At 47.3% G+C, this 10,748-nt stretch overlaps 1 protein-coding gene across 1 annotated transcript; it reads left to right on the top strand.

The window, feature by feature from the left end:
* Window positions 1-1,260: 1,260 nt before the first annotated feature.
* LOC132808230 (gastrula zinc finger protein XlCGF71.1-like) lies at window positions 1,261-10,134 on the top strand. The gene is made up of 2 exons (XM_060822055.1): window positions 1,261-1,345; window positions 8,041-10,134. The coding sequence occupies exon 2, from the start codon at window positions 8,433-8,435 to the stop codon at window positions 9,246-9,248; it is 816 nt and encodes a 271-aa protein (XP_060678038.1). The 5' UTR covers window positions 1,261-1,345; window positions 8,041-8,432; the 3' UTR covers window positions 9,249-10,134.
* Window positions 10,135-10,748: the final 614 nt, after the last annotated feature.

Here is a 10,748-nt window from a genome sequence, read left to right as displayed (position 1 = left end):
TTTGGTCAGAGCATTCAGTATAGGATTTGGGAGATCGTGTTGCAGCTGTACAGGACGTTGGTTAGGCCACTTTTGGAATATTGCATGCAATTCTGGTGTCCATCCTATTGGAAAAATGTTATAAAACTTGAAATGATTCAGAAAAGATTTACAAGAATGTTGCCAAGGTTGGAGGATTTGAGCTATATTGAGAGGCTGAAAAGTCTGGGGCTGTTTTCCCTGGAGCATCGGAGGCTGAGGGGTGACCTTATAGGGGATTATAAAATAAGGGGCATGGGTAGTATAGAAATATTGGAACACAGACAGTCTGGCCTACATGTGACTTCAGACCCACAGCAGTATGGTTGACTCTTGATTGTCCCTCCTCCCCCTGAGGAGAAATTTACTTGAATGACAGAACGGTGGCTCAGTAGTTAGCACTGCTGCTTCACAGCACCAAAGTTCCAGGTTCGATTCCAGCCTCGGGTGACTGTCAGTGTGGAATTTGCACGTTCTCCGTGTCTGCGTGGGTTTCCTCAGAGTGCTCCGGTTTCCTCCCATCGTCCAAGAATGTGCAGGTCAGGTGAATTGTCCATGTTAAATTCCCCATTCTGTTAGGTGCATTAGTCAGAGAGAAATGGGTCTGAGTGGGTTACTCTTCGGAGGGTTGGTGTGGACTGGTTGGGTTGAAGGGCCTGTTTCCACACTGTAAGGAATTTAACTAATCTAACCATATCCCTCTAAACCCTTCCTATTCATATACCTATCCAGATTCCTATTAAACATTGTAAATGCACCAGCCTCCACCACTTCGCCTGGCAGTTCATTCCGTACACACACCACCCTCTGTGCGAAAAAGTTGCCTCTTCGGACCATTTTAAATCTTTCTCCCCTCACCTTAAACCGATGCCCTCTAGTTTACAACTTCATCTGCCCTGGTGAAAAGACTTACAAAAGTTGAGCAGCCAGACAAAGTGCAAAAAGAATACAACGTCGAGCCACAGGGAAAAATAAAATTGTGGCTCCAGCCGTTTTTTCTCCTTTTGGCCTTTAGATTCTTTACATCTATCAGTAACAGTAGTCACCAAAGCGCACACTGCGCATGCTCCGAGGTGTCTGCGAGGAAGGCGCATGCTCATCGGTGTCAGCAAAGTAGTACGCATGCTCCTCGAAGTCCGAAGAACGGCACGCGACTTCCTGTAGATGGACCAATGGTAAAGCCTGGAGGACCGGATGGAGATTGGTCCTCCTGCCAGTTAGAGCAGCCCTATTGCCTGAATGCGGAAGGAGGAGAATGAGCTTCTGTCGCTGCTGTGAAGATTGAGCTTCACCCCAGACTGTAACTTCCTTCTTCTGTCTAACATCTGTGAGTACAGCACTTTCTTTTCTCACACCCTTTTCCATTTAGTTTTCATTTTGGTGTTCAATTATAGTCACAGACATGGACAGTACAGAAACAGGCCCTTCGGTCCAACTCGTCCACGTCGGCCAGATATTGCAACCGAATCTAGTCCTGCTTGCCAGCACCCAGCCGATATCCCTGTTCATGTAGTGTCGATTTGCAGCAGCTGAAAGGAAAGGGAGTGATTCTCTGGGGTGCAAACAGACTCTGGAAATGTTGGACAAGGTCTGTGTCACAGTTGGCAAACACGTGGCAAATGCAGTACCTCAATGTGAAGCTATAGCCTTTGTTGTGGCAAAAAAAGCAGAAAGGAGGTGCGTTTTTAAATGTGATACATTGGGATGTGGAGAAAGTGAGGATAGAAGATGCTGAAGATCAGAGTCGCAGTGTGGCATTGGAAAAGTACAGCTAAAAATGTGTTGCTGGTTAGAGCGCAGCAGGTCAGGCAGCATCCAAGGAACAAGAAATTCGACGTTTCGGGCAAAAGCCCTTCATCGGATGAAGGGCTTTTGCCCGAAACGTCGAATTTCCTGTTCCTTGGATGCTGCCTGACCTACTGCGCTTTAACCAGCAACACATTTTCAGCTCTGATCTCCAGCATCTGCAGACCTCACTTTTTATATGAAAAGTACAGCTAGTCAGGCAGTATGAGAGTTGATGTTCTGGGCACAAGCCCTTCATCAAAGATGATGTGTAGATGTACAATGGGACCTCAGTGTCCTTCTGCACCAGTCTCTGCCAGTTGTCAGACTGGTGCAGCAAGCAATCAGCAAGGCAAGTGGTATATTAGCAAGAGGAATTGAGATCAGAAGTGGGGATGTCTTCCTGCAGTTAGGGGGTCATTGAACATATTCACTGCTGAGTTCATCTGATATTTTGAACAACAATGAAATGGATGTTTATGGGGGATGTCAAGAAAATGGTTTCAAGACCAGTATAGAACTGTTCCAGTGTCAGACAGCACAGTGTCCAACCAGTCCATGCTGACTATGTTCTCAAACTAAACTAGTCCCACCCGCCAGTATTTGGTCCATATCCTCTGAATCTTTCCTATTCAGATACTTATCCAAATGTCCTTTAAATGCTATAACTGCACCTGCATCCACCACTTCCTCTAAACATTCATTCCACACATGAACCACTCTCTGTGTAAAATGAAAAATAGTGTCCCTCATGTCTTTCAAATCTTTCTCCTCCTTCAAAATTTGCTCCCTCATCTTGAAACCCCCACCCAAGGGAAACGACACCTGCCATTCACGTTAGCTATATCTGTTATGATTTAATCAACCTCAGTAAGGTCACCTCTCAACCTCCTATGCTCCAATGAAAAATGTCCCAGCCGCTCCACCAAAATGTAGGTATTTTCATATCCAGTTCTGATCTGTGCAATACTGGTCCAGGCTCGAAAGACAAAATGTCCTAGTCCTGCTCCCAATTCTCACCCTGTGTCCAGGATAGCAAGAGAACATAAGACATAGGAGCTGAGATTAGGCCATTCAGCCCATCAGGTCTGCTGATAGCACACAATCGCAGCTGATAAGTTTCTCAGCCCCATTCTCCCACTTTCTCCCCGTAACCCTTGATCCCCTTGATACTCAAGAACCTGTCTACCTCCATCTTAAATATTCTCAATGACATGTCATTTACAGCCTTCTGTGGCAATGAATTCCAAAGATTCACCACTTTCTGGTTGAAGACGTTTCTCCTTATCTCTGTTCCAAAAGGCCTTCCCTTTACTCTAAGGCTGTGCCTTCAGGTTCTTGTCTCTCCTACCAATGGAAACATCTTCCCAACGTCCAGTCTGTCCAGGCAATTCAGTATTCTGTATGTTTCAATTAGAGTGTGGGTCTGTGTATTAGCATGAACCAGACCCTTCAGGATGAGATGCAACAGGAATTAGATTCAGCAAAGTGAGAATGGAGGGAATGTGTGTGGGATGGAGATTTTCAGCTTCTAGGCAATAAGAGAGGAAAGAGAGTTTGCTATAAATGGGAGATGGGTCATTGGGCCGAGAAGTGGGAGATGAAGTTTAATTTAGACAAATGTGAGGAATTGCATTTTGGTCAAGCAATCCAGGCAGAACTGACACAGTTAAGGGGAGTGTTGCTGAACAAAGACCTTGGAGTGCAGGTTCATAATTCCTTGAAAGTGGAGTCTTGGGTAGCTAGGATAGTAAAGAAGGCGTTTGGTATGCTTTCCTTTATTGGTCAGAACATTGAGTATGGGAGTTGGGTGTTCATGTGGCCGCTGTACACGAAATTGGTTGGGCCACTTTTGGGACACTGCATTCAATTCTGGTCTCCTTGATATAAGAAAGATGTTGTGAAACTTTGAAAGAGGTTGGAAAAGATTTACAAGGCTGTTGCTAGAGTTGGAGGGTTTGAACGACTGGGAGAGGCAGAATAGGCCAGGGATATTTTCCCTGGAACATCAGAGACTGAGGGGTGACCTTATTGACGTTTGTAACGGGTATGGATAGGGTGAATACCCAAGATCTTTTCCCCAGAATGGTGCAGTCCAAAACTAGACGGTGCATATTGAGGTGAGAGGAGAATGATTCACAAGTGTGGTTGTGAAGACTGGATTTTCAGAGCAGCTGTCAAAGATGTTTTGCCATGACTGGGAGCAGAAGTTGTAACAGTGAAATCTTTCATTTAAGAGCAAACAACTGAGTGAGTCCGTCTATCCGGGATTTTGGTGGAAAATGGGAATTCGTTGCTGTTGAGTGAGACTAGACCTCAAGATTAGGGAGAGTAGCTTTCAAACAAAGATTAGGAGGAACTGTTTTTCCTGGAGAGTAGTGAATCTATGGAATTCTCTGCCTAGTGAAGCAGTAGAGGCCACTTCAGTATATTGAACACACAGTTGGATGGGTTATTGCATGGTTGGTGAATTAAGGGTAGCTTTGACAATGCAGGGAGGAGGAACTGCGATGATGGATCGATCAGCCATGATCTTAATGAATGGCAGAGTAGGCCTGACAGGACAAATGGCCTATTCCTGCTTTTATTACTATTGAACTATAACCCTGCATTTCCCATGGCTAACCCAGCTTCAGGATGACGAGGATTGTATCCTGAATATTGAGGGGGTAGTCAAATGGGAAGCTAGGTAAAGGTAGAGGGTAGGCACTGCTAATCAAAGCATTGATCACAGGGTAGCCTGGTGTCAGCTCAGATTTCTCTCTCCTCTGTTGATCTCCCTGTTCGCTAAGAGTCAGATGTTGGTCTGTCAGCTCTGCTGGGTTTCTGCTGAAGCTTTGACACCCATTTTACACCATTTGGAACAATAAAACATTGAAGTCAATCGAGACCCAACCCACCATCTCAGCCTGTCAACCATCCAGATACAGTGTTGTCAGAGCAGGGAATCAAACAAGAAAAAAGGAAACAAAATTAGAAATAAATAGATACTTGTGCTTAAAGTTTGTTCACTAGTAATTAAACCAGAATAGGGTTCTCCCAGGTTTCTTATAGTGCCCTATTTTGAGGAATTCTGTCCCTTACATCTACTATTAGTACCCAGCTATAAATTACAACAACATTTACAACCGCAGAAATAAAACATCTGTTATCTCAATGTCTGTGTGATATGCAGCACAGAAATAGACTTTTTATTTCTCTCATGCATGTGTGCGTACGCACAAGTCCATGGCAGTGAATTTGTGTTTGCAGCATTATGTTTGCTGATATATTCTATTTTGCTCCTAAAATGAACAATCTCAAGGCAGTCAATACATGTAGTATTATGTAAATTCAACTTTGAAAATAGAACCAGCCTGACTCAAGGTTAGGATAGACAGGCTCTGATCTCACACCTTTCATGCATTGTCTGAGCTGAAATAGAGTCGTAGAGATGTACAGCACAGAAACAGACCCTGCAATCCAACTTGACCATGCTGACTAGATATCCCAACCTATCTAGTCCCACCTTCCCACACCCAGCCCATATCCCTCCAAACCCTTGCTATTCATATATTCCATTCAGATCCCTTTGAAAAGTTGCAATTGTACTAGCCTCCACCTCTTCCTCTTACAGCTCATTCCGTACACGTACCACCCTCTTTGTGAAAAGGTTGCCCCTTAGGTCTCTTTTATATCTTTCCCCTCTCACCCTAAACCTATGGCTTCTAGTTTTGCTCTCCCCCCCTCCTCCTCCCTCCCCCTCCTCCGTCCCTCCTTCTCCTCCCCCTCCCCACTCTCCTCTCCCTCCCCACTCTCCTCTCCTCTCCTCTCCCCTCCCCACTCTCCTCTCCTCTCCTCTCCCCTCCCCTCCCCACTCTCCTCCCCCCCCGCCCGTCTGAAAAATGTCACCTTTTGTGATAAAACCTTTGTTATCTCGAAGGTGCGTTGCAGGAAGTTGTGGGGTTTACATATTGATACCTGCAACATATTCTAAAAATTGAAAGATTACACAATCCAGGTTTGTTCAATATATCATTTCAGTGGCAGGGCACTGTAATGTTTTTTTCATAAATTCTGTGCGTAATGATCTTATTCTCCACAACCACATGATGAAGGAGCAGCGCTCCAAATGCTACTCCTTTCAAATAAACCTGTTGGACGATAACCTGGCGCTGTGTGATTTTTTAACTTTGTCCAGGTTAGGGTGGATTGGCGATGCTAAATTACCCATAGTGCCACGGTTGTGCAGGTTCGGTGGAAATGTCAGGGGATGAATGTTGAGGAACGGGTGTGGGTGGGTTACCCTTTGGAGGGTCGGTGTGACCTCGTTGAGCCGAATTGCTTGCTTCCGCACTTTGGGGATTGGTTGAAAGGAAGAGATTTTCCCAAAAGTGCAGGGCAGCGCAGGTCCTGTGCCGGCCGTCTGGAGCGGGCGGAATGCGGGTCAGTCTGACACCGACCGCAGCAGGCGCAGTGGGGGCCAACCGGATGCCGTCAGTCTGGAGTAGGCGCAGTGAGGGCCAGCCGGATGCCGTACGTCTGGAATAGGCACAGTGAAGGCCAGCCGGATGCCGTCCGTCTGGAATAGGCACAGTGAAGGCCAGCCGGATGCCGTCCGTCTGAATAGGCACAGTGAAGGCCAGCCGGATGCCGTCCATCTAGAGCAGGCGCAGTGAGGGCCAGCCGGATGCCGTCCGTTCGGAGCAGACCCAGTGAGGGTCAGCCGGACGCCGGCTATCTGTAGTAGGCTCAGTGAGGGCCAGCTGGATGCCGTCCATCCGGAGCAGGCACATTGAGGGTCAGCCGGACGATGGCCGTCTGGAGTAGGCGCAGTGAGGGTCAGCCGGATGCCGTCCATTCGGAGCAGGCGCATTGAGGGTCAGCCGGACGACGGCCGTCTGGAGTAGGCGCAGTGAGGGTCAGCCGGATGCCGTCCGTCTGGAGCAGGCGCAGTGAGGGTCAGCCAGACACCGGCTGTCTGGAGTAGGCGCAGTGAGGGTCAGCCGGATGCCGTCCATTCGGAGCATGCGCAGTAAGGGTTAGCTGGATGCTGCCGTCCCTCCGGAGCAGGCGTAATGCGGATCAGTCGGACGCCGGCGTCCGGAGCCGGTGCAGTGCAGGGGTTGGGTGTTGGCCGAGGTCCGTCCTTGTGAATCATTATTGATGTCACAACGCAGAAGTGGCCCTATCAGTTTCAGAGTGAAACTTCCTCCCTCTGGGCAACTCTTCATCCTGGGGGCGAGAGAAAGAAGGGAAGGACATTTGTTCACTTGAACAACTGGAGTGAATCCAGGGAGGGAGCAAACTCAGGCATGAACCTTAATTACCCGGGTGAGTGAAGATGGAAGTATAGGACTGGGTTGTTTTCCCTAGTGTGGCAGAGTCTGAGGGGTGACCTTATAGACTTGTATAAAATCATCAGTGATGTGGATCGGGTAAATAGACAAGGTCTTTTACGTGGGGTAGGGGAGTCCAGAACTAGACAGTACCAAGGTTTAGGGTGAGGGTGGGTGGAGTGGACATTTAAAAGCATAAGAAGGGGCACATTTTTCACACAGAGCCTGGTGCATGTTTGGAATGAGCTGCCAGAGGAAGTGACGGAGGTTGGTACAATTACAGCATGTAAAAGACATCTGGATGGGTGTATGAATAGAAAGGGTTCAGAGGCATATGGGTCAAGTGCTGGCAAATGCAACTCAATTAATTTAGGATATCTGGAAGACTTTGGCTGAAGGGTCTGTTTCTGTGCTGTATATCTCTATGACTCTGGCTTTCCACTGAAGTTTGCCACATCTGGGTGTTCAGTTTCTCTCTGGTGTCAGTGTTAATGCCTTGATGTCTCATTTTGTTCCCCTCTTCCTGGGGTCGTTAACCATTTTGTGTCTGGTTGTTCCTCAAGAAGCTGCATGGCAGGTTCACCCTGAATTAACATTTTTGTTTGCTTCCCAAAATTAGACCTGCTCGCTCTCAGCAGCATCCCAATGTCGTGGAAGATATTAACTTTCAGGTGGAGTCATCCAAACTTCAGAGAGATGTCAGTCTTGATATTTTTGCTTCTCTGCCCCTGTAAGATCCTGAATCAGTACCTTCAGGAGAATTAGTTGGAATGGAGTGCGAACAGAGGGAGAGAGTGGGATGGTGCTTTCAATTTTGTGGAATAACAAAAGAAAAGAATATTCTGCAGAAAGTAGAATTGCTTGTTCTGAATTTCTACTCTGGACTGACAGTGATGACATTTATAATCTCTTTTTACAGAGTATTTGAAGATAGAAGTTTCAAATCAACAGATGAAGGACTTATGCCCAAAACATCAACGCTCCTGCTCTCAGATGCTGCCTGACCTGATGTGCTTTTCCAGCACACTTCTCGACTCACTGTACAGCATCTGCAATCCTCGCTTTGACGTCAATATCTGACAGTCACTCAATCCATCAGGACCTCAGCAATTTTCAACTTAGAATCTGTGAGAAGGAGTAAAGCTTTTTGGTTCTGTTTCAGTATATTTTCAGCATCAGTGGGACTGGATGAGGGACCCTACTGTTGAACTGCAATGAGTGTGGAGTATGGATGAGTGATACGGCCTGGAATGAGGAAATCACGGCGGGGAGGGGCTATACACATGTTTGTGTGCAGGTGAAGCTTTGGCCATGGAGAATCCCGAGGAATCTCGCCCTGTGGAGAAACCGTGGAAGTGTGGCGACTGTGGAAAAGGCTTCCGTGTCCCGTCTGCCCTGGAGATTCATCAGCGCAGTCACACCAGGGAGAGGCCATTCTCTTGCACGGAGTGCAGGAAGGATTTTACCCAGGCCTCCACCCTGCTGAGGCACCAGCAGGTCCACACGGGGGAGAGGCCATTCTCCTGCCCCGAGTGCAGGAAGGGCTTTACCCAGGCCTCCTCCATGCTGAGGCACCAGCGGCGCCACACGGGGGAGAGGCCATTCAGGTGCCCCGAGTGTGAGAAGGGCTTTACCCGGGCCTCCATCCTGCTGACTCACCAGCGGGTCCACACAGGAGAGAGGCCATTCGCCTGTCCCGAATGCGGAAAAGCCTTCAGCAATTCCTCCCACCTTCTGACCCACCGGCGTGTCCACACGCAGGAGAGGCCCTTCAGCTGTCCCGAGTGTGGGAAGAGATTCAGTCAAGTGGGCACCTTGCGGGAGCACCAGCTGCTCCACATCGGGGAGAGGCCCTTCAGCTGCCCAGAGTGCTGGAAAGCTTTCAGCGATTCCTCTGCCCTGCTGAGGCATCAGCTGGTCCACACGCAGGAGTGGCCTTTCAGGTGTCCCGAGTGCGGGAAGGGCTTCAGCGATTCCTCTAATCTTCAGACCCACCGGCGGGTTCACACAGCGGATAGGCCCTTCAGTTGCCTCAAGTGCGGGAAGGCCTTCACCTGCTCCTCCCTCCTGCGGAGGCACCAGCGAGTTCATTTGCCATCGCAGGGGTTTGAAGGAACGACGGCCTAGTGCCATTATCAACTGGACTCACAACCCAGTTCCGGCAAATCCTGCCGCGGAAGATGGCGGAATTGGAATTCGGTCAGAAACCTGGAGTTCAGTATTTAACGATGAAACCATTTGTGGGGGCGAAGAAAACCAAAATTCAGGAATTCCTGAAGGAGGACTCATGTCCGAAACATTGACTCTCCTGCTCCTTGGATGCTGCCTGACCTGCTGCACTTTTCCAGCAACACGTTTTCAACTCTGATCTCCAGCATCTGCAGTCCTCACTTTTTCTCCAGTTACAAAGGGACAACTAGGTGCTGACCAATAGAAAGTGGGAGGAAGTGTGTGGGTTTTGACCTTGAGCTGTTTAAAAAAATATCAGTTCCTTTTTTCTATACCATTTTGCTGAGGGGATCTGAAGCTGTAACGAAGTTGGGTCACAATAAAGGTTACCTGAACTTACCATCGGGCTCACGCAACACCAGGTTATAGTCCAGCACATTTATTTTGAAGCACTAGCTTTCGGAGCGCTGCTCCTTCATCAGGTAGCTGTTGAGCAGGATCATTACACACAGATTTTATAGCAAAGGATCACAGTGTCATGCAACTGATCAGATATATTGAACAAACATAGATTGCTGTTAAGTCTTTCATCTTTTCGAATGGGTTGCAGGTTTCCTTAATGTATAAATCTCAGAATTTCTTTTAAGTTACAATCTCATGATGATTTAAGGTTTTATAAAAATAGGTGACTTCTCAGCTCAGACAATGCATGTCAGATGTGAGGTTTGAGTCTGTCTGTATCCCAATCTTGAATCAGACTGGTATCATTTCTAAAGTAGGAATTTATAAAATGCTACATGGATTGACTGCCTGCACTAACTGTCTGCAGATTGTGTGCTTTTTGAGTGAAATTGCATGTATCTGCAAATGCAAATTCACCCCATGGATTTTATATATATCTGTGTATGTGTGCATGTGACCTTGTGCATCAGTGTGCGCATACCATGCTTCGTAAAGTGTGGGTGTGTTGGAGTATAAGCCTCAGGAGTTGAGTGTTGGGGTGTGTGTATGTCTGACAATGTGTGTTTGAGAGGTATGGATAAAAGTGAGAGCTTGCATTTTGCTAAAACAAAGAAGTGCAGGACTTGTACAGTTAATGGGAGAGCCCTGGGTTGTATTGTAGAACAGAGAGATCTGGGGGTGTTCAGGTACATACGTAGTTTGAAAGTTACATCATTGGCAGACTGGGTGGTTAAGAAGGCATTTAGCACACTTGCCTTCATTGTTCACACCATTGAGTATAGGAGTTGGGACATAATGTTGAGGCTTTACAAGATGATGGTGAGGCCACTATTGGAGTACTGAGTACAGTTTGTCCTGTTATAGGAAGAATACTATTGGAGAGGGTTCGGAAAAGATTTGCCAGGACTGGAGGGTTTGAGTTATAAGGAGAGGCTGAGACTTCTTTCACTAGAGCAGAGGAGGTTGAGGGGTGATCTTATTGAGATATATAAAATC

The sequence above is a fragment of the Hemiscyllium ocellatum genome (genome assembly GCF_020745735.1).
Source record: "Hemiscyllium ocellatum isolate sHemOce1 chromosome 27 unlocalized genomic scaffold, sHemOce1.pat.X.cur. SUPER_27_unloc_38, whole genome shotgun sequence".
Classification (NCBI taxonomy): domain Eukaryota; kingdom Metazoa; phylum Chordata; class Chondrichthyes; order Orectolobiformes; family Hemiscylliidae; genus Hemiscyllium; species Hemiscyllium ocellatum.
Note: the sequence above shows the minus strand (reverse complement) of the source record. Positions and strands in the feature narration are given on the sequence as shown.